The sequence below is a fragment of the Gopherus flavomarginatus genome, chromosome 1 (assembly GCF_025201925.1).
Source record: "Gopherus flavomarginatus isolate rGopFla2 chromosome 1, rGopFla2.mat.asm, whole genome shotgun sequence".
Classification (NCBI taxonomy): domain Eukaryota; kingdom Metazoa; phylum Chordata; order Testudines; family Testudinidae; genus Gopherus; species Gopherus flavomarginatus.
The window spans coordinates 371,665,120-371,689,724 of record NC_066617.1 but is presented as its reverse complement, the minus strand read 5'-3'; the positions used below and the strand labels follow the sequence as shown (position 1 = coordinate 371,689,724).

The window sequence follows — 24,605 nt, the reverse complement described above, 5'->3', positions numbered from 1 at the left end:
GTAGGCGCATTTAAAGGCAATATATGCATGAGACACAAGGTTTATCTGTTGGTGGGAATAAAAGGATGGACATATGGTTTCTTTTTAAAGCACAAACTGAAATTACCAAGGGAAAAAAAGAGTATGTAAAAACACTGATTACTTAAAGAATAAGACTTGCCAATTACCACTTCTTAATCAACTTCCATCATGTAAGCCCAGCTGAATGCACCTGGGTGTTGTATAAAATTTTATGTAAGGCAATGAAAGCCATTGCAACACCTTCCCTAATTACTAGAAGGGGCAGTACAATAAAGACCTAGTGAAGGTATAGCTGATCTAAAACTATCTCAGTGTGAACTACTGAAGGTTATTGGATTTGCGTGACAGCCAGGAGGGGTGGGTAGCCTAAAGAAAAGACTCCCAAGAAATGTATTGAACTGCTTTGAGTGGAACTGGATTAGAAGTTGGAGTGCTGGATGCTACTAACATAGAGGTATTGGCAAACAAATGGAGTTTTGTGCATAAAGTAGACCATAATCCTGACGAGAATGAATGTTTCTATCATATTATAGCAGTTAGGAGGATGTGATTTTGAATGTCATGTACCCGAATTTAAATATAATTGGTTGAAAGTGTCTTATACTTTGTATTCTATTGTAACATCTGTGCCCCTTGGAATGGATTTAACTGATTTGCAAACATTACTTGTACACCCTGATTTATAGAACCAGCTGCATTCTTAAAAGTAGGAAGGGTGCAGAGTCATGGTTACCGTGTATCATAATGTCAATGAAATTAAATAGGTATTTGCAAGAATTGGCCAGGACATGCCACACCACTGGTGGGAAGTGTTATTGGGCTGGTCCCCTGCTGGCACAGGCATCCTGAATTTAGCTCTACACCCCGTCATAGTAATATTGGGATGCCAAATAGTAATGGTTTTTGTTACCAGCCTAATGACATGTTGGACCTGGCAAAAAATCCGGCTATTGCAAGTCCCCTGACAGGCTGCAAACTCTGTGAAAAACCCACAGTTGGTTAATCGAAAATCAGAAGAAGCCTCTTGCTTGACCATTGAAAGTGCTAGCTTAACAAATTTACTTTAAGGACATGCATTGTATTACTATATGTATAAATAAGTGGGGAAAGTTTGAGGCAGTTGGACACTTCAGGACTGGACTCTCCCTCTGCATACATCTTGCAGCCCCAATGGCAGACGGAAGATTTGTCCACTGGAAGCCTGTTGCTGTGTCACTCGAAAGCCACACTCAGCTTTGGTAATTATCAAGGGTTGGGGGTGTTTTACTCACCTTTTGCGGACTTGTGTAAGTGCTTGAGATTAAGTAAAGTTTAGCTATAAGTGAAAGCACGCTTGTGTCGTCCTGTTTGTACCAGTCATCTACTGGTTGGATGGCTGTGTGTCCCCAGATTCATTCTCTGTCATCACCTTACACAGAGTAAAAGTTACCAAGAACTTATCTTAACTTATTCTTACCAGGAAAGACTGGTACAAAGAGTGCCAGGCACAGAGGGCCCTGGATGACGACACCCCCAAAGAAACCTAGGACTTAAAAACCCTCCTGAAAGCTGAAGCAATTTGGAGAACACAACAGATTCTTGGATGGCCTGGGCCCAGGACAGCACTTCCGTCCACCTTACCTCTTCTTCTTCTGACGTTGCACCCAGATGTGGCCAATCTGGGTAGCGTGTGTGTGAGTATGAAAGTGGGTCAGGGCCTGGTGGCATTAACTCTTTGTTTCTTCTACTGAGGGAATGGTCCCAGCACTCTCTGCTGTAATTTTATCATCTTATCAATAAATCTTCAAAATTTAGACACTTAGTGTGCGCTTTGTCATCTCCTCCTCAAAAGATCCTGTGACCACAGCCTGATCAACTGTGGTCCTGGGAAGACTGGTAATGAAAATCTGTCACAGCCTGTCCTTGACCAAAGCAGAATCTTATTCCTTACCCCTCCCATGGGGTACAAAAGAGGTGGAACGAAGACTCCAGACCCATGTCCCCCAAATGGAACATGGCCATACATTGTAAGGGTTATGACTGAGGGCATGCATTTCAGGTATAATTATACTTACAAAGGAGGAGAAAAGTGGGACACTGGGAAACAAGGCTCTGTGGCATCAGAGTTATGATTCATGTGCTTGCTGGAAATTAAACCCAATAAATATCGCATTGCCAGCACTTCAGGCTTCGGATCTCACATTTACTGTCTACAGGACATGAACTAGGGGAGAGGGTGAAGGGAATGCCTTCTAAAACCTTGGTTCCATTATTTCATTGAATCACATTGGAAAGGTATTAGGCAAATAAGTCCCTCTTCCCAACATTCCTCACAGTTTTTTGGAGAGGGTATGGCAGGCTCTCAATATGGTAGTTGTGGGTTCTGTCAAACTGAAGTAATGGAACTATTAAATAAATGGATATGGTAGAAACAGGGCACGTACCTGGTGTGCGGGTTGACCTGGGATGAGATTGAGAAAGAGATGGGGGAGGTTTTGGGGGACCCCAAGGGAAAGGAATATCAGAAAAAAAGGAATGGTATTTCAAGATCTATGCAGTGGGATCTTGTACTGGGTAAAACCAGAAGCTGATCTCCTCCAACGTGTTAAGGATTTGGAGGGGATAGTGGACCAACAATGGATTTTTATGGAAAAATCTGTATTGACGTTGGAGATAGCAGATTTGAAGACATGGGACGCTGCAAGGGCAGAGGAATCCTGTGAGGCAATGCGGTGGAAGAGCGATAAACTGGTTGGGAAGGTGGCAGATTTAGGGGATGAAGTGTACCATTGTCAGCAGGGGAGTAATGATCCTGGAGGTCCCAAAGTGCCTGCCCCACCAATGGCAGTAAAGGAGGCAGCCCCTCCCATCTACTCTGAGAGCACACTGTTCCCACGACTAGCAGTGGATGTTATCAGCTGGCAGTCCACAGTGAGAATTCCTGCCAGAGATGCTACCCCACAGGAGCTCAAGCAGGTGGGAATAGCAGCCCCTGCTGGTGGCTGGGGGAGGAGCGGGCTCTGCAAATAGTAGTCAAGTTGGAAATTCACCCTGGGTCCATAAAGGAATAAGATGCGTTGCTGATTCGGCTGGGGAAGTACCCCGGAATGATTGGGATCAGTTTGTGCTGTGGCTTGTGGAGGTGGGTAGAGAGATGGGGCATTTAACTTCTGAGGACCAGGTAGCCTTATGGCGCAATCTGTTGGATTTGGACACACTGGGCATCAGTGTGGTGGGATTGGAAAATATGTTTCTGATTCTGGAGCAGGTGGTGAAACAATTGTTTAAGGTTTACTCTTGTACTTCAGGGATGAGTAATATGAAGGGAATCCCTGGGGAAACAGGGTGGATATACTTTATCACTTACAGGCATGGGCTTTGTGGATCTCCTGGATGACTGATGTGCGCTAAGAACTGGAGTGAATGTGCAGTTGCTGGAGAAATGATTGAATCGGACTGAGAATCAGTTTGTGGGGCACTTGTGGCTACAGCACCCTGAGCTTGTTTCTAACTAGCTGTCTAAGCAGGTGGATGTGTGGAGGCAAATGCATGGTGGGGGGGAGAGCCAAACCATGTTATCACCCTGGTAGATGAGTAATTTGTACACAGGACTGAGGGGGAGGGATAGCTCAGTGGTTTGAGTCTTGGCTTGCTAAAGCCAGGATTGTGAGCTCAATCCATGAGAGCACTATTTGGGGATTGGTCCTGCTTTGAGGTTGGACTAGATGATTTCTGGAGGTCCCTTCCAACCCTAATAATCTATGAGTCAGCTAGGAGGAGAAGGTCTAGGGGCAGAGAGTGTAGTTTTGTAGGGATAGTCAAAGATAGGCAGCTCGCTCTGGTGGATGTGGCAGAAACTCTCATTTTACTCTCAGAGCCAGGATAGGGGCTAAGGGTTCCCAGATGTTCTGGTGCAGGAAGCCCCACCTCTAGATTTCTTGTCACTGTCTGTACTTCTCTTGGCTTAGGTTTTCCTTTCTCCCTACATTGTTCTTTTCTCTCTCCCCTCTCCCTTCCTCTCTCCATTTCTTCTCTATCCCTGTTTCTCTGAATTTCCTCATCTCAGTTTCTTCCCTCTCACTCACCCTCCCTCTATTTCTTCTCCCAGTATTGCCCATTCAAGATATGGTTGCTGGTGATAAGGAATGTCTTTACTAATAAGTCTCAGGAAAGTGATTTCAAGATAAGCAGAAAATTGACAACAAGTGTCAGGCCTATAGGGTAAAAGGTTGGTGTCCGCATGAAGCAGTTTTGTCTGAAGCTGTAGTCCCCTCCTCCCCCTAAATAGGTATATGGGTTTTGGGAGGGTAAAGGGTCAAATCAGAAAATTTGGAAACAGTTTAAAGGCTAGTTCACCCTGGAATTTTTGCTAAGGCTGGCTGAGCATGCATGGAGAACCTCTGGCTTTTAAGCCAAGAAGTTTAAGTGAAATCATCAAGCACACATAATGCTTCCTCTCGGCTATTACTTCTGAATAAACGTAAAACCTTGCACGGGAGAGAAAAACCATGAGGTGCTGTAATTCATCCTCTACATTATAGGCAGAAGCCATTGGAACTTGGACTGCCTAGACAACAAAACACAGAGAAGTATGGAGGCAATTCTTCTGTTTTTCCTGCAATTAGCAAGGACATTTGTAATAGGAAGGGGCATTTTAAAGAGTATTCTGTTGCCCCCAAATGCAGAAGAAAAATGTTCTTTTGTCTTTTGGAACTTTAGAAAAGGGCAACACAGGATATGATGGATCTCAGCAGGCAGCGGCCCAGTGCAAAGAAAAAGGAGCAGCAAAAATGAAAGCAAAGTGGACTCACAAAAAAAACCCAATGCTGTCCTGACGTGGAATGGAACATTTCTTGCTGTTTATCATAATTGTTTCTGTTGCAAGCCCTACCTAGATCCCAAGTTGTAGTAATGAGGTAAATGAAGATTTCAGGATTTATCCATAGAAAATCGTACCACTAATCCCTCCATAGGAATTTGGCAGTGTCAGTATGTGATAGATGGACTGAAAGAGGGAGTCCCGACTCAGTGGAGAATATCAAATCTATCAAGAAACATTACATGGTATTCTCTAGGCTATGCCGTGAACAATGACAGTGGGAAACATAGTTATGCGGATATGTGGTTTCTGATGGAAGGCCTTAAAAAACATGACTCTATAGTCTTCAGGACTGTATGATTGAACTGTGGGATATGGCGTTTTACCATTGGGATGTGATGTTACTATGGGTAATCATAATGGTACCTCCATGGAGGACAATCCCTGGGTATGCAGTTGTTATGTACACATCACACTAGGACTACAATGTTCCCTGGGAGGCTGGATAGATGACAATTTAAATGGTTAGCAGAATGTAAGGCTACAGGTAAGATGGAGAGCGAGCTGGAAAAGTCCTGATTTAAATCAGCTGCAGCCTGGAGTAGGAAATACTACCCAATGAGCAAATGTGTGGGAGTCACTGTAGGAGCATGTGCAAATAGCATGCTTCAGGGTGTCCTCTAAGTCCATTACATGGGTAATACTCCAGAGAACGGTGGGTAGACCGGGTACACTCCGACTGCAGTACATACATAGGTGAGGAGGAAAGAATGGAGGAAATTGGACATTAATTAAGTTAAATAATTGCTTGTCGAAAGAAAATATTGGATGTGTCCCTCCCCGATGGCCATGGAGAAGCATACCAATGGCTTGTTTTAAGAGGAGGTCAAATAATTGTAATGTATATGGGATATTTAGTTTTGTGTTGGGAATGTACACAGTTCTGTAATCCAACACTTAGGGGTAGAAGTGCACCAGCATCTGGCCAAATCACACACATCTACACACTGTCATTGGCACTATGGTACTCAAATGGATCTGTGGAACTCATTCCTGTGAACAATCAAACCAGCACACACAGGTCGTGCCTCACGGGTCCGGCACCCTCAGGACCTGACAGGTCCTGAACCAGAGAATTAACAGACCAGGGGAGGTCAGGTCAATGCTGTCCCCTCTGCTGCTGTCGGCTGCGGGTCTCTGCTCCAGTGGCAGCAGAGAGGCCAACATTGATGGAGCAGGGACAGGGTCGCTCGGGTGACCCGAGGCAGCTGCAGAGCCCCATGGCCAGCAATGGTGCTCGGGGGCTTGGAGCGCTCCTGGTCGCCTGGCTGTGCTTCTGGTCCCTGGGCCATGGGGCCCTGCTTCTTTCTCCAAGCCCTCTCCCCACAGTGCCTCCCCCTCTCTCCCTGAGCTTGAATGTTGTATGCAGTGCTCCAGAAGCTCTGGGAGGGCAGGGGAGGGCAGGAAGTCTGGTGTCCTCAAAGACATTTGGTAGCTCCAACTAAGTACCAGGTAAAGCTCTTAAGCTTAGCCCATGATCATCCCAAAGGCCATTCTGGGGTGAACAGAGCCAAAGACTGGTTGGGGAAGTCCTTCCACTGGGAGGAAATGGGCAAGGATGTTGCTAATTATGTTTGGTCTTGTGAGGTGTGCCAACAAGTGGGAAAACCCCAAGACCAGGTCAAAGCCCCTCTCCAGCCACTCCCCATAATTGAGATCCCATTTCAGCGAGTAGCTGTGGATATTCTGGGTCCTTTCCCAAAAGAGACCCCCAGAGGAAAGCAGTACATACTGACTTTCTTGGATTTTGCTACCCGATGGCCGGAAGCAGTAGCTCTAAGCAACACCAGGGCTAAAACTGTGCGCCAGGCCTTAACAGACATTTTTTCCAGGGTAGGTTGGCCCTCCGACATCCTTACAGATTCAGGAACTAATTTCCTGGCAGAGACCATGAAAAACCTGTTAGAAGCTCATGGGGTGAATCACTTTGTTGCCACCCCTTACCACCATCAAACCAATGGCCTGGTGGAGAGGTTTAATGGAACTTTGGGGGCCATGATATGTAAATTTGTAAATGAACACTCCAATGATTGGGATCTAGTGTTGCAGCAGTTGCTTTTTGCCTACAGGGCTATACCGCATGCCATTTTAGGGTTTTCACCATTTGAACTTGTTTATGGCCACAAGGTTAAGGGTCCATTACAGTTGGTGAAGCAGCAATGGGGGGGGCTTACTCCTTCTCCAGGAACTAACATTCTAGACTTTGTAAGCAAACTACAAAGCACCCTCCGACACTCTTTAGCCCTTGCTAAAGAAAATCTAGAGGATGCTCAGGAAGAGCAAAAGGCCTGGTATGATAAACATACCAGAGAGCGTTCCTTCAAATTAGGGGACCAGGTTATGGTCTTGAAGACGCAACAGGCCCATTAGATGGAAGCGTCATGGGAAGGGTCATTCATGGTCCAAGATCGCCAGGGAGCTGTTAACTATCTCATAGCATTCCCCACCTCAACTCTAAAGCCTAAAGTGTACCACGTTAATTTTCTAAAGCCCTTTTATTCCAGAGAATTAAAAGTTTGTCCGTTTACAGCCCAGGGAGGAGATGACACTGAGTGGCCTGAAGGTGTCTACTATGAAGGAAAAAGTAACAGTGGCTTGGAAGAGGTGAACCTCTCCACAACCCTGGAACATCTGCAGTGGCAACAGATCAAGGAACTGTGCACTAGCTTTGCACCAATGTTCTCAGCCACTTCAGGACGGACTGAATGGGCATACCACTCCATTGACACAGGTAATGCTCACCCAATTAGAACTCAACCCTACCGGGTGTCTCCTCATGCCCAAGTTGCTATAGAATGGGAAATCCAAAACATGCTACAGATGGTATAATCCGCCCCTCTAACAGTGCATGGGCATCTCCTGTGGTTCTAGTTCCCAAACCAGATGGGGAAATATGCTTTTGCGTGAACTACCATAAGCTAAATGCTGTAACTCGTCCCGACAACTATCCAATGTCACGCACCGATGAGCTATTGGAGAAATTGGGTCGTGTCCAGTTCATCTCTACATTAGATTTAACCAAGGGGTACTGGCAAGTACCGCTAGATGAACCCACCAAGGAAAGGTCAGCCTTCATCACCCATGCAGGGGTGATGAATTTAATGTGCTTCCCTTCTGGCTGCGAAATAGACCAGGCACCTTCCAAAGACTTGTAGATGGTCTCCTAGCAGGATTGGGAGACTACGCAGTTGCCTACTTTGATGATGTGGCCATTTTTTCTGATTCATGGGCAGAACACCTGGAGCACCTAGAAAAAGTCTTCGAGCACATCAGGCAGACAGGACTAACTGTTAAGGCCAAAAAGTGTCAAATAGGCCAAATCAGAGTGACTTACCTGGAACAGCAGGTGGGTCAAGGAACAATAAATCCCCTACAGGCCAAGGTGGATGCTATCCAAAAGTGGCCTGTCCCAAAGTCAAAGAAACAGGTCCAATCCTTCTTAGGCTCGGCCGGATATTACAGGCGATTTGTACCACACTACAGTCAAATCTCTGCCCCACTAACAGACCTGACCAGAAAGACCCAGCCAAATGCAATTAAATGGACTGATGAGTGTCAGAAGGCCTTTAACCAGCTTAAGGTGACACTCATGTCTGACCCTGTTCTAAGGGCCCCAGACTTTGACAAACCATTCCTAGTAACCACAGATGCATCCGAGCGTGGGGTAGGAGCAGTTTTAATGCAGGAAGGACTGGATCAAGAATTTCATCCTGTCGTGTTTCTCAGTAAGAAACTGTCTGAGAGGGAAAGTCACTGGTCAATCAGTGAAAAGGAATGCTATGCCATTGTGTATGCCCTGGAAAAGCTACGCCCATACGTTTGGGGATGGTGCTTCCAGCTACAAACCGACAATGCTGAGCTATAGTGGCTTCATACTGCCAAAGGAAACAACACAAAACTTCTTCAATGGAGTTTAGCTCTCCAAGATTTTGATTTTGAAATTCAACACATTTCAGGAGCTTCTGACAAAGTAGCTGATGCACTCTCCCGTGAGAGTTTCCCAGAATCAACTGGTTAAAAATTGTTCTTGGAATGTGAAAAATCTTGTAGTTTTACATAATTAGTAGTATGTGTAAAGGTACATGTGTTTTATTAATCTGTTTATTCTAAAGTTCTAGGAAGAAATCACCGCCAGTGTGGTTCAACACTGTCTGAGATTTGAGGGGAGTGTCATAAACAGATAGTTAAGTGTTAATGCCTCTTTTACCTGTAAAGGATTAAGAAGCTCAGTAAACTTGGCTGACACCTGACCAGAGGACCAATAAGAAGACAAGATACTTTCAAATCTTGATGGGGGGAAGTCTTTTGTTTTGTGTTCTTTGTTTTGGGGGTTGTTCGCTCTTGGGACTTAGGGGGACCAGACATCAATCCAGGCTCTCCAAATCTTTCTGAATCAGTCTCTCATGTTACAAACTTGTAAGTAACAGCCAGGCAAGGCGTGTTAGTCTTATTTTTGTTTTCTCAACTTGTAAATGTTCCTTTTTGCTGAGAGGATTTTACCTCTGTTTGCTGTAACTTTGAATCTAAGTCTAGGGGGGGTTCCTCTGGGCTATATGAATCTGATTACCCTGTAAGTATTTTCCATCCTGATTTTACAGAGATGATTTTTACCTTTCTTTTCTTTAACTAAAAGCCTTTTTTTCTTTATACCCGATTGATTTTTCCTTGTTTTTTAGATCCAAGCGGATTGGATCTGGACTCACCAGGGATTGGTGGGGGGAAAGGAGGGGGGATGGTTAATTTCTCCTTGTTTTAAGATCCAAGGGGTTTGGATCTGTGTTCACCAGGGAATTGGTGAAGTCCCTCAAGGCTACCCAGGGAGGGGAAAGTTTTGGGGGGACAGTGAGTGATCCATACACTGAAAATTCTGGATGGTGGAAGTGTTACCAGATCTAAGCTAGTGATTAAGCTTAGAAGTGTCCATGCAGGTCCCCACATCTGTACCCTAAAGTTCAGAGTGGGGGAGGAACCTTGACATGGTGGCAGAGAGGTGGGATCATTTTAAACCAAAAGCCAGTAGGATTTTTTTCTCCTTTCTAGCTGCTTAGAAAGCAGCCTGAGGGCAGAGGTGTTAAGTTTTTTTAAAAAGGGTCTTTGTTAAGAGAAGGCTTCAAACTGTGAGAAAGCCAGCAAAAGGAATTTACAAGCTGAATTGTTTTTCTTTCTTTCTACTTCTCGGGTCTAGCTAGTTAGAAAGTCTCTGTTAACCATGCAGCCCTGAGCTGAGTGCATCCCAGTTTCAGTGAACTGCAGAGGGGTGTGGCCAGCACAAGAAAGCAGGAAAATGAGTACCAGCAGCTAACAAACTAGAACTGGCTGGGCTGGAAGCAACAGACAAAGACAACGAACATAAGAGATGGATGGAACTAAAACAATTAGAAATTAATGCAGAAATAGCCAGGAAAGAAGCTGCCCACAAAAGAGGTATGGAGGCGAGAGAAAAAGAGATGGAGGCGAGAAAAAAAGAGATGGAGGAGAAAGAAAAAGAGAGAGAAATAGAAGAAAGAGCCAAAGAGGCTGACCACCGGAAGGCTATGGAGATCCAGAGGGAGGCCCACAAGGGCTAAGCAAGAGTTACCAGCCAACCCTAACAACCCTTCTCCAGGTACTGTTTCCCATCCTAGAAAATTCCCCACCTATAAGGCAGGTGATGATACTGAGGCCTTCTTAGAAAATTTTGAAAGGGCCTGCCATGGGTACAGCATCCCTACAGACCAGTACATGATAAAGCTGAGGTCACAACTCAGTGGACCCTTAGCAGAGGTGGTGGCTGAAATGCCTAAGGAACACATGAATGATTATAAACTTTTTCAAACCAAGGCCAGAATCAGAATGGGGCTAACACCTGAGCATGCCCATCGTCGGTTCCGAGCCCTAAGGTGGAAACCAGATGTGTCATTTACCCGACACGCCTATCACATTGGAAAGAATTGGGATGCCTGGATATCAGGAGCAAGTGCTAACTCTCTGGAAGAGCTGTCTTTCCTAATGCAAATGGAACAGTTCTTAGAGGGTGTTCCTGAGGAAATAGAAAGGTACATCCTAGATGGGAAACCCAAAACTGTAACCGAAGTGGGGGAGATTGGAGCCAAATGGGTGGAAGTGGCAGAAAAGAAAAAAACTACTTGCAGTTGGAGCAAATATCAGAGGGGGCAAACCGAAACTAAACCCTATCACCGGGGGCAACGCAAGGCCCCACCTACAACCCAAGGAAAGCCCCAGACTCCCTATTGTCCCACCTCACCAGTCTTCAGCAACCCACCTTGGCCCAGTGACCAGTCAGCTGGGCTATGTTTTAAATGTAATGAACTGGGAAAATCAATCAGGTATTAAGAAAAAAAAGGATTTTAATTAAAGAAAAGAAAGGTAAAATCATCTCTGTGAAATCAAGATGGAAAATACTTTACAGAGTAATCAGATTCATATAGCCCAGAGGAACCCCTTCTAGCCTTAGGTTCAAAGTTACAGCAAACAAAGGTAAAATCCTCTCAGCAAAGAGGAACATTTACAAGTTGAGAAAACAAAAATAAGACTAACACTCCTTGCCTGGCTGTTACTTACAAGTTTGAAATATGAGAGACTAGTTCAAAAAGATTTGGAGAGCCTGGATTGATGTCTGGTCCCTCTTAGTCCCAAGAGCGAACAACCCCCAAAACAAAGAACACAAACAAAGGCTTCCCCCCACCAAGATTTGAAAGTATCTTGTCCCCTTATTGGTCCTCTGGTCAGGTGTCAGCCAGGTTTACTGAGCTTCTTAATCCTTTACAGGTAAAAGAGGCATTAACCCTTAACTATCTGTTTATGACATGGATAGTTAAGGGTTAATGCCTCTTTTACCTTTAAAGGGTTAAGAAATTCACCTAGCCTAGCTGGCACCTGACCAGAGGAACCAATGGGGGAACAAGATGTTTCAAAAGGAAGGAGGGAGGTTTTCCTTTGTTTAGAATTTCAGTTTCAGCCGGAGTGAAAAAGATCAAGGAACCAGCCTCTTATCAGAATAGTAAGTTTTAGACAGGGATAAATAAGTTTATATTTATTTTCTTTGTAACTTGTCTTGTTACCATTAAGAGAATTATCAAAATTGGGTATTTGGGTATTTTTTTTTGTAACTAAATTTGTGCCCAGGAGACCATCCTCTGTGTTTTGAATCTGTTGTCTGTGAGAATAGCTGGTATGCTAATCTCTTCCAGAGGGTTTTCTTTTACTTTTCTTTTCTTTAATTAAAAGCCTTTTTCTTAATACCTGATTGATTTTTCCTTGTTTTTAGATACAAGGGGGTGGGATCTGGATCCACCAGGAGTTAGCGGGAGAAAGGAGGGGGGGTGGTTAATTTCTCCTTGTTTTAAGATCCAAGGAGTTTGGATCTGTGTTCACCAGGGAACTGGGGAAGTTTCTCAAGGCTACCCTGGGAGGGGAAGGTTTTGGGAGGAAAGGGGGTGTTCCAGATGGAGAATTTGGATGGTGGCAGTGAAATCAACTGTAAGCTGGTAATTAAGCTCAGAAGTGTCCATGCAGGTCCCCACATCTGTACCCTAAAGTTCAGAGTGGGGAAGGAACCTTGACACCTGTACAAGGGAAGCAGAAGAGCATCATACCACACAGAGACAGGGGCACAGTGGAGTATCAACACATTCCATCTTTTTCCCGGGACACTTAGGCTAGACGGTCCAAGAAAAAAAAAAAGAAAAAAAAAGGAAGGAGTGTTAGGAGTGCAAGTAGGATTCAGGCCTGTAGTTTTGCCTCAGAATTTTAGGTCTTGTTTGCCCGTTTGGAATTTGATACTCTTATATCTTGGTATTATTATGCCAATGAGTGTGAAGAAAGAACAAAAACAGTGTCTGTGTGGTTTATGCCTGGCCAGATGCATTTGTTAGTGTAATGCTAAGGACGGGGGAGGTTGAGACTCTGGGAAATAAGGCTCTGTGGCATTAGAGCTGTGAAGGGACATTGAGAAACAAGGGTGAAGGGAAAGCCCTCTAATACCTAGTGTCAGTTGTTTGTACTTGGGTGGCTTAGATAAGCCCTCAGAAAACTCCTTTTAATGTCTGGAACCATCTCCTGTCAATTTGGGTGATAACAGGACCCGGAGAGGCTGAATCACCAGCAAAGCAGTGTGAAAAGGGGCCAGCCCAACTGGATGGTTAGAGGGGTGCAGCCCACTCCGGAGGTGACAACCCATCACACTCGTACCCTCCCAAGTCCAAATTAGGCCCCTATGCACCTGTGACACAAGCATGGGGGGGACTGTAGTCCAAGTATAAGATCCACATGGAGCAATTGTTTGATTTCTATAGTGCAGTGTTCTCACCCCAGCAGGGCAGAGCTACCTAAAATACCACCACACTGAAATGGCCCCAGGCAACAGAGTAGGGAAACACTGTGGCTGTTCCCTTGTTCAGAGTGGGATGAAATGTCATTTTGGTCCTTGGATTGGTGAAGGAATTGCACAGTGAGTGGAGAAGTCCCACACTAATACTTCTGATTCACAATAGCATAACCCACAATAGCAATTCTGGGGAACTATAGACCAGCCAGCCTCACCTCAGTCCCTGGAAAAATCATGGAGCAGGTCCTGAAGGAATCAATTTTGAAGCACTTGGAGGAGAGGAAGGTGATCTGGAACAGGCAACTTGGATTCACCAAGGGCAAGTCATGCCTGACTAACCTAATTGCCTTCTATGATATGATAACTGGCTCTGTGGATGGTAAAGTGGTCGATGTGATATAACTTGACTTTAGCAAAGCTTTTGATGCTGTTTCCCACAGTATTCTTGCCAGGGAGTTAAAGAAGTATGGGCTGGATGAATGAACTATAAGGTTGATAGAAAGCTGGCTAGATCATCGGGCTCAGTGGGCAGTGACCAACGGCTTGATGTCTAGTTAGGATCCAGTGTCAAGCAGAGTGCCCCAGGGGTTGGTCCTGAGGCCGGTTTGTTCAACATCTTCATTAATTATCTGGATGATGGGATGGATTGCACCACCAGCAAGTTCGCGGATGTCACAAATATGAGGGGGAGAGGTAGACACAGTGGAGAAGGATCCAGAATGACCTAGACAAGTTGAAGGATTGAGCCAAAAAAAAATATCTGATGAGGTTCAACAAGTACAAGTGCAGAGTCCTGCACTTAGAACAGAAGAATCCCAGGCATTGCAACAGGCTGGGGACTGACTGGCTAAGCTGCAGTTCTGCACAAAAGGACCTAGGGGTTACAGTGGACGAGAAGCTGGATATGAGTCAGCAGTGTGCCCTTGTTGCCAAGAAGGCTAATGGCATATTGGGCTGTATTAGTAGGCCCATTGCCAGTAGATCAACAGAAGTGATTATTTCCCTCTATTCAGCACTGATGAGGCCAGATCTGGAGTATTGCATCCAGTTTTGGGCCCCCCACTACAGAAAGGATGTGGACTAATGGGAGAGAGTCCAGCAAAGGGCAACAAAAATGATTAGGGGGCTGGGACACATGACTTATGAGGAGAGGCTGAGAGAACTAGGCTTATTTTGTCTTCAGAAGAGAAGAGTGAGGGGGGATTTGACAGCAGCCTTCAACTACCTGAACATATGTGTTGTGAGAGAAAAGCAGGGAGAAAAGGGATAGAGCAGCTAGTTGGTTAGAAAGGTGCAGCAGTTTCCCTGGCTCCCAGTTTCCAAATACGTACCTTCCAGTGTCCAAAGTTGTCCCTGTGACACATGTATGGGAGAGGAACTGTATCTTGAAGAAAAGATCCCTATGTAGCAGTTGTTTGATTCCTTCACCGCCATGCCATGACCCCAGCAGGGCACAGCTACCTAAAATACCATCACACTGAAATGGCCTTATGGCAACATTTCAGGGAATCTCCACAGCTGTTCACTTGTAAAATGTGGGAATCCATGTGAGATGAACTCCAGGTCATTTTGGCCTGGGATGGGTGAAGGAATCACACAGTGAGTGGAGAAATCCTATTGTATTAATTCTGACCCAGGATAGCACAACCCGTTTCTACATCGATTTCTGAAAGATCAACACTGTATTGACATTTGATGCTTATCTGATTTAGAGATTCGGTAACTTATTACAACTGTTGGGAACTGCCAGATATGTATCTGCTTTAGACCTCACAAAAGACATTGGCAAATACTGTTGATTCCAGAATCCTCAGAGAAGGAAGCCTTTTCCACGTCCTTTGGCTTGCATCAATTCATGATCATGTCATTTGGCCTTCCAAGCTATTTGGATGCTAATGAAGTGGACATTAGAATGTCATGTTTGGTATGCAGTGGTATGCAGCTACGATCAATAGAAAATGGATTTTAGTCTCGTATCTTGTGGCAGCTTCGCCACATATAGTGCAGATGGCAGTACATTATACACAGAATGAAAAAAAAACATTGTCAATTGCTAGGCTGAACAGTTCACAAAGCTCAGTTAGACCTGACAATCTGAACCCCTAGGATCAGAAAATCATTTCTTCACTCCTGGGGAAGGCTCTCAAGCTGAAGTTCTCCAGGGTCTATGTTCTGCTCTTCCTGCTGCTGTTGAAGCTGAGGGAATTGTCCGGGAGCCTTGGGCAACCAGAGAGTCTGCAGGGACTGTACAACGGACTCATAAAAGTCGCTGTTCAGCACGCCGAGTGTCAAATATATTCATATATTGATTCTCAAGGCTCTGCATTCCCCTCACAATAACAGTTCCTCTCTCTACTGAGCGGGATTTGGGTGAGTTGTCTGTTTCTGCATTACAATTAGTGCTAAGGGCTCAGGAAGGGTTCAAAGATTCAATCCAAAAATAATCTGGGCAGGAATTCACCAGTACTGTGATTTGAAGAGTTTAGTATTGTCAGAATCAGGAAGGATTTTACCTGATAAAAACAAAAACTACAAATGTATTGGGAGTAGTTTAGTTACCAGAAGGTTCACAACAAGAATATGTTTTGGAATCCCCATTTTTATATCCAGTCTCAGAACTCCACATAATCTGGGGGTTTCTTTTAGACTCTTTCAGCGCTCTCTGTTGCTGAACCCAAAGCCACGATTTTCACAGCCAGGAGTGGAATGTTAAACACTGAGAGTGAAATCTTGGTCCCACTGTTATCAATAACAAAACTCCAAAAACAGCCAGTGTTATTCCTTAAATCCGCATATAGGAACTCAAATAAATCACCTGATTTTCACCAGTCACAAGGTTCCAATGACTTCAGCTGGAGTTGTCCTGTGGCCGCTAAGGATGGGGGAGATCATTTGGACCAAAGAAGAGCTGACAGGAAATATCAAACTCACAAGCTTAGAGGTTTGAAATCATGAGGATAAATTTTTTTTTTGCAGGATGAAAGAAGGGTCTATTTTCTCTCTACCCCTGCATCTCTGGTCTGGTGAGGATGAGAAGCAGCAAAAGGCAGTAAAAAGAAAAGCATGTTTTTAACTTGGCAGAAACCAGGAAAGGTTGGAAATCTCAGTGGGGTGATCCAGGAACACACAATGGGGAAGAATGGGAGGGACATGCAGTATCCAGATCACAGTAACATGGAGTCCTGAAATCAGGTGAAATAGGGAATGCACATCCTGCCTAATGCGCAGACCAAACCAGCGTAACAAGGCCTCCTGGGGAGGTGGTGTTTCAGACTGTAACATAACGTGGACTGCACTGAAGCAGATTGTCTCTCACACCATCCCCCATCAGTAGCTTCAGGAACGTGTGTCTGATTTTCTAGCAGGCTGCCATATGTTAAAGCTCTGTGTCATTTTGAGGAAGAGTTTCTCACACTGGTTCCTTTTAGTCTCCACATCCTCTCTCCCTCCTGCCGGGTCTGTTCCCCTCTCCTTCCCTGCACAGGCTGAGCTGCTGCTACAGTTCCCTTTGCCCCCAGAAAAGTAGTTCAGGCTGATCTCTCCCTTTTCCCCGGTGCAGGCAGACACCGAGTTAAACCTAGTCTGAGGATATATTTCTGTGAGCTGTCGCTGTAGGGTCTGGCACCTGGTTTTAGGCCTGGGTGAGGTATATCATAGTGTGGTGGGGCCTGAAAATTATGGGATTGTGGGATCTACATGGAAAAGTGGCCTGCACTGGGGGTTGTGGGGCAGTACACGTGTTATACATGCGCAGGCAGGCAGTGCGGGGGTTTGTGGGGGCAGACATGGAGTGTACACAGACAGGCAGGGAGCACTGGGGGTTGTGAAGCAGTGCACATGTTGTACATGCACAAGCAGGCAGTGCTGGGGTTTGTGGGGGCAGGCATGGAGTGTACACAGACAGGCAGGGAGCACTGGGGGTTGTGGTGGCACGAAGGGAGATATACATGGAGAGGCAGACAGCGCTGGGGGTTATGGGTCAGACAGAGGGTGTGCAGGGACAGGTGAGTGGCACTGGGTGCTGTAGGGGCACAGAGCAACATGTACACGGACAGGAGGGAAGCACTGCAAAATTATTTTTTTCTTTGTGCTTGTTGGTTCAAGGCCAGTGCTAGGAACTTTTCTGGCCCTGAGTGCTTTTGGATGGGTGTCAGGGGAGTTTTCCCTGGCAAGGCACAGACTGCAGCCTGGGTGTCACAACTTGACAGTTTTGTTTCTAACTGTTCTTGTTATTATTATGTAACTTCAGTCTTTTCATTGATGGAAAGAACCATTGATCTGTTTCTGACACTGCACCCTATATTCTTCCTAGTGATATTATTATGATAAGATTAGCAAACTATGATGCATTTCATGCAAGACGAGTCATGCAAGATGTCACTGGAAAAGTTATGATTTTCCAAGATAATTTCATGTGTAGGCATGTATCATTTTTGTATCTGAAGTTATGAATATTGACAACATATCTGTATTTCAAATGTGGTTACACCTGGGTAACGTCCACTAGTCAATATGCTTTCAGTCTGGATAACTGTTTGGGATGGGCCTATTCAGGTCACTGAGCCATTAAGGAATATAAAGGACCTTAAGAGAAGCTTATCTCACATCTCGTGAGTCTTCCGGAGAATAGCCTGTAACTAGTGGATAGTATTCCCACTTGTTTTTAGCAGACCAAGTATAATTTTTAAATGGCTTCCTTCTTTCTTTTGGGCTTCTGGGAGTGTCTGCTGCTTTCTTTCTTTTTTTTAATTTTATTGTATTTTTTTATTTTTTCTGCTCCAAAGAGCATTATTGGCTCTCAGTTCCAGAATCACTCCAAAACAAAAAAAAAGAATCTGGAGACTGACAGTCCCCAGAGCCAATGGGGAGAGGTCCATATTCCAGGTCAGCCCAATTTGCAAGGCACTACAGGCCAACGTGGGAAACAGGACCCTGGGAGCAGGACCTGTCATGAGCGAGTTCAGTGATCTTTGGGTTCTGCAATTAATTGGGTTCCTTACACCCCTAAGAGTCATTTTCACGGCCATGAAATTGATGCACGTGCTTGCTTGCTGCATTACTTCGTGCCTTCGTTGCCTGCAGTGCCTACTCTCACTCCACAGGCTGCCTTCTTAATGGACTACTAGGTACAATGGGGTTGGTTGGTTTGGTACAGGGGTGGTACTGATAGCAGAAGGCTGGTCAGCTGCATAGCAGCAGCCTGTGATTTCCCTGTTCGTTCTGCAATGCTTGTGCTTTTTTAAAATATATATTATTATTAAAAGTTCAGCTGTGGTTAGTGGTCTTTCTAGTGGTGCATCTCTGGTGATGTTGTTGAACCTGCACCAGCAGGGAGATATCTGTCAGTGTGGATGTGAGGGGCAAGGAGGATGCAGGCTGGGTGGTGGGCTTTGTGGGGGGGAGGGGGCAGGGGATTGCAAAACTGGGGGGGGGTTTCCACAAGCCTGGTTGGGCAGTGGACTGGCACTGTGCCACTGTTGTTGGCCAGTGACTACAGGCATGTCTGGTGGTGCGGTACACCACTGGGAGTGGGTTTTTTGGAAGTCTGTTGGTATTATGGCTGTGTCGACGATCTATCAGTGGCACTGCGGACACAAAGCCATGCCAAGCAAAATGGGGTTGGCTTGTTTAGGTGGTTTGGGCTCCTTTTGAAAGGCATGGTGGCTTATTTTTCTCATGAGAGGCATGTGACCAGGCCACATAACTCTGAACTCCATTTTGGGATATCTGTACTTTTCCCCCAAACTGGTCTGGGAACCAAGTTTTGAAACAAAGGGCTCCTGCAATATGCTAAAGCTAGATAAGGCAGAGAGAGACATCATGAGTGGGTCTTTACTCCTCACATAAGAGGACTTCTGGAAACGCCTTGAAAAAAAACCAGTGTATGGAAACCTGAGAAATCCAAGCCACAAAGCAAATGTACATTTTGCCTTGAGCTTCTTCCAGACTGCTTGTATCATCAGTCATGGTGAGAAACTGCTAACTCATAATCACTCTGCCCAGTGTGTTAAACTTAGTATGCATGTTTGATGATTTGCTAGGTAATCTACTTTGATCTGTTTGCTATTCCTTATAATCAGTTAACATTTATCTCCTGCAGTTAATAAAACTTGTTTTATGTTTCAGTCTAAACCCAGTTTGTCTTTGAGTGAAGTGTCAGGGGGACAAATCTTAGCTTGGTTACCACAAATGTGCATTGTCCTCCCCACACTGAGGGAGGAAGAAACTGGGTAACAAATTCATAATGGTCGGGGTTAGGAGCAGGGCAGGACGGTCCAGCTCTGGGGTTCTAGGCTAGGGAACTGATGGTTATTTTGGCTGTAGCGTTTCTATTATTGGTTCATGCAGTGGCTGGCCAAAGAGCCTGCAGGTATGTGCAGCTGGAAGGGTAGCTTCCTTTATGGATGGTGGTGGAGTCATAGTACCAGGAGCAGTTCATAGTTTGTCTCAGCAGGTCACTGAGAGAGGGATCCCAGGCTGGTGAGTCAGAGGGCTCAGTGGTAATGCAATTCCAGGTGTCACCACCCTTGGGGAACCCGACACACTTTGCTCCTCTGCTGCTTCAATCTCCCATTAAACTCTCACCCCCCGTCTGTACTCTCCTTCCTCACCCCAGGCTGCGCCAGTTCCAACAGCACGCTGGGCACTAGTGTCTTCTCCATGCTCCCCAGTCATCCCTGTCTCCCACAACCTCCTAGCTGTCCCACCCTCCCCACAGCTGTTCCTCTACAGGAGATGAGGTGCCTCCCATCACTCTTGCTCCCTTGGCTGGGAGGTAAGCAGTGACTGTGTCTCACTGGTGAGAAATCTCACACAGGAGTGGTCAATGCCAAGGTGCCTGTGTGACTTCACTCGTTACACCCATACACACTGCAGGATGCTTCAAGGCCTGCTACACAGGCACAGCTCAAAAGCAGAAAGATATGCACATTATATAAAGAGGGCAGGCACTGCTGGGACAGGAGGGTCTAGATAAGTACAGCTGCCACATGCAGCTGCCTGAAACAGTGGGCCATTGTGACCCAGATGTTAAACCCAGGATGCTCTGGGACCATTTGCTAGCCAGCTCTGCTAGCCATTCATGGCAACCTTGTGCATTCATTCCTCAGTGTGGAGATTAGATGGGATCAAGCCATTATTTTTCTCACCTAAAAAGTTCATCTATGCAGTGTCATGGACTCCCTCAGCTTCCTGCTTGAAAATACCCAGTGTCAGATTTCCAGGGCACTGCAGTCACATGAGAATTTCTCCCCATTGAACTAAATTCCAAAAGCTCATGAATAGAAAAAATGCCTTTAGAAAGCTCAGGCATGGGACTTGCAGACAAATTGCCTCCAGCTGACATGTTCATTGATTCCAAGGACAGAAGGGATCATCGTGATCATCTGTTCTGACTTCCTGTAAACCAGATGCTGCCTTGGTTTCAAAATTTTCAGGAATGGGGAATCCACCAATACACTTGGTAAATTGTTCTAATGGTTATTCTCACCATTTTAAAAATGTTTGCTTTATTCCCAGTTAGAATTACTTTAACTTCAACCTCCAGCCACTGCATTGCATTACTCCTCTGTATGGAGGCTGTAAAGTCTATTATTAAATATTTTTCCCATGTAGGTACTTACACACTGTTATCAAGTCACCCCTAAACCATCTTTGTTAAACAAAATAGATTGAGCTCTTTGAGTTTGTCAGTATAAAGAGGTCTTCTAATCCTTTAGTAATTCTTGTGACTCTTCTTTGAACACTCTTCAATGTATTAACATCCATCTTCAATCATGGATATCAGAACTGGACACAGGATTCCAGCAGCAGTTGCACCAGTGCCAAATACAGAGTTAAAATAACTTCTCTACATCTCCTGGAGATTCCCCTGATTATCATCCAAGGATCACATTGGCTCTTTTGGCCACAGGCTCATGCTGGGAGGTAATATTTACATAAATATGCTTTCACACCCCAAATCATGTTCAGAGTCATTGCACTTCACGCGGCAGTCCAGCATCATGTAAGCATCGTCTACATTCTTTGTCCCAAGATGTAGATATCTACATAGCTATATTAGGAAGCATATTGTTTGCTTTGACTTAGTTTACCAATGAATCCAGATTGCTCTGAATCAGTAACCTGTACATGTCATTTTCTATGATCTCCTGGATGTGCAGGCCTGTATACCTAAATACCAAAATCCTTGTAGTTTCAGGCAGTTTCTGTTGAGTGCTATATCATAGCCCAGCATGCAAATATCTTTTTCCATGGGGGAAACTTGTCTCCTTTCCAACAAAGGAATTGCATCATGAATCAGACCTATGTTCCAATGCAGTCCACTGTCTACTTTCTCTAACAGTGCTGGCCCCAGGGGCTGTAGAAGATGATGTAGGAAACCCAACTGCAGAATGATGTAGTGGGTGGTGATTTGGCAATCCTGAGGGTGCCACCTGATGCCTAACAGCTAGAGATTGGGTTGTCCCCTATTGGGACTAGGCTTTCCAAAATATGTATTTAGCTGTAGTTATTGAAACTAGATAGCCTCACTATTCATATATATTATAGAATCATACAATCATAGAATATCAAGGTTCTAAGGGACATCAGGAGGTCATCTCATCCAACTCCCTGCTCAAAGCAGGACCAATCCCCAACTAAATCATCCCAGCCAGGGCAATGTCAAGCCAGACCTTAAAAAACTCCAAGGATGGAGATTCCACCACCTCCCTAGGTAACCCATTCCAGTGCTTCATCACCTTCCTAGTAAAAAAGTTGTTTTCCTAATATCCAACGTATAGCTCCTCCACTGCTACTTGTGACCATTATTCCTTATTCTGTCATCTCCAACCACTGAGAACAGTCTACATCCATCCTCTAGGTAGGGATAGGATACAGAGGGACCTTAAAACATTGAAGAATTGGACCAAAAGAAAACTGATGAGGTTCAACAAGGACAAATGCAGAGTCCTACACATAAGATGGAAGAATCCCATGCACTGCTACAGACTAGGATCCGAATGACTAGGCAGCAGTTCTACAGAAAAGGACCTAGAGCAGCGGTCCCTAACTTTTTCATTTGGTGGGTGCCAGATGAAGGACCGTGGTGGCGGTCGAGCATCTGCTGAAATGTCGCTGAATTTCTGCAGCATTTCAGCGGTGACGCCTCTCGATGTCGTCGCTTGTCGGCGGCAAGCGGCATTATCGAGAGGGGTCGCTGCCAAAATGCTACCAAAATTTGGAGCATTTTGGTGAATGCTCAACCGCTGGCCAGGATGCAGGTGCATTTAGATGCCCCTGTGGGTGTTATGGTGCCCACGGGCACTGCATTGGGAACTTCTGACCTAGGGGTTACGGTGGAAGAGAAGCTGGATAAGAGTCAGCAGTGTGCCCTTTTTGCCGAGAAGGCTAATGGCATTTTGAGTTGTATAAATAGGAGCATTGTCAGCAGATTGAGGGAGGTGAACATTCCCCTCTATTTAACATTGGTGAGGCCTCATCTGGAGTACTTTGTCCAGTTTTGTGCTCCACTCTACAAGAAGGATGCAGAAAAATTGGAAAGAGTCCAATGGGGTTGGAGCACATGACTTGTGAGGATAGTCTGCAGAAAAGAAGAATGAGGGGGGATTGGATAGCTGCTTTCAACCACCTGAAATGAGGTTCCAAAGAGGATGGATCTAGACTATTATCCATGGCAGGTGATTACAGAATAAGGAATAATGGTCTTAAGTTGCAGTGAGAGAGGTTTAAGTTGGATGTTAGGAAATACTTATTCACTAGGAGGGTGGTGAAGCACTGGAATGGATGACCTAGGGAGGTGGTGGAATCTCCTTCCTCAGAGGTTTTTAAGGTCAGGCTTGGCAAAGCCCTAGCTGGGATGATTTAGTTGGGGATTGGTCCTGCTTTGAGCAGAGGATTGGACTATATGACCTCCTGAAGTCCCTTCCAACCCTTATTCTATGATTCTATGATAAATGGAAATTCATCTGCCATCATGACATCCATTTACCTGACTTGATTAGCTCCTTCTGTGGAGTTCTTTGGACTTGACTATGACCTAAATCATCTGGTGCCATTTGTAAATGTTGCCAAATCACTGCTCACTCCGCTTTCTAGATTGGTAATAGCTATTTGTTATAAAGTGTTTAAAGACCCTCACAGTGTATCTCTCCCTTCACAGAAACCTTGAGCATTTCTTAGCCTGATCGATGCATCAACCACCTCATGGCAGTCTTCAACCTCACCTCCTCTGACCCTTCATTATTCATCCTTGTGGGTATTTCTGGCCTGGAAGCTTCTCACATGTGGATTTCCATCCCTTTCTCTATGTTGTACATTACTGGCTTGCTGGGAAATTTCACGGTTCTGTTTGTTGTATGGAAAGAGGAGACCCTGCAAAGGCCGATGTACCTGCTGCTCTGCATGTTGGCACTCACAGACATTACCACGTCTACCTCAGTTGTGCCGAAAACCCTATGCATATTTTGGTTCAATTTGAATGGCATTACTGTGGGTGGCTGCCTCACCCAGATGTTCTTCCTTCATGGGGTTTCCGGTATGCAGTCAGCCATTCTCGTGGCAATGGCCTTTGATCGCTACGTTGCCATATGTAAACCTCTGCGATATGCCAGCATCGTCACCAATGCACGAATAGCTCAGCTAGGGCTTTTGGGTTTGCTAAGATCTGTTCTTGTTGTTCTGCCCCTGCCCCTGCTCCTGAGCAGGCTGACATTCTGTGCCAACAACGTTATACCCCATACGTATTGCGAGCATATGGCTGTGGCAAAGATGTCCTGTGGGGATATCACAGTCAACAGGATGTATGGCTTGATGGTCACGTTTTTCGTCTTAGGGTTAGACCTGTTGCTCATTTTCTTCTCCTACGGTCTGATCACCAGGGCCATCCTCAGAATCTCCTCCAAGAAAGCCTATAAAAAAGCCCTCAACACCTGCACAGCTCACATCTGTGTTATGCTGATGTCTTGTACTTTCTTCCTCTTCTCCACTATAACACATCGCTTCGGTCAGGGCATCGCTCCCCATGTTCACATCATCTTGGCAAACCTCCATTTCCTTGTCCTCCCCATGCTCAACCCTATCATTTATGGGGTCAAAACCAAAGAGTTTCATGACAAAATGGTCAAATACATCTGCAGAAGATGATAGCTGTGGGCCACTGACTTGAAACCTATATAAGAAGATTGGGGAGAGATATCTCCTTGTTAATCCAGGGTGCTCTCTCCTAATTTGGCTGAGCTCAACATTGTGGAATTTCATAGTCTGATAAATTCCTCTCACCTAATGTCTTACCATTCCATCACCAAGCACTGCTTTCTCTGTTTCTGAGTTTCTTCTCCCTCACCATCACTTGATCTCTTTCGGTGTCATCCTTCAGATCCAACCTTCCATATTCCCTGT

The 24,605-nt window shown here is 45.2% G+C and overlaps 1 protein-coding gene across 1 annotated transcript; it reads left to right on the top strand.

The window, feature by feature from the left end:
- Nucleotides 1–23,411: 23,411 nt before the first annotated feature.
- LOC127055795 (olfactory receptor 52P1-like) lies at nucleotides 23,412–24,350 on the top strand. Its single transcript, XM_050963203.1, has one exon. The coding sequence runs from the start codon at nucleotides 23,412–23,414 to the stop codon at nucleotides 24,348–24,350; it is 939 nt and encodes a 312-aa protein (XP_050819160.1).
- Nucleotides 24,351–24,605: the final 255 nt, after the last annotated feature.

Bases quoted from the DNA above. Each gene is read 5' to 3' on its own strand.
- LOC127055795 (XM_050963203.1), top strand. From the start codon at position 23,412: ATGGCAGTCTTCAACCTCACCTCCTCTGACCCTTCATTATTCATCCTT.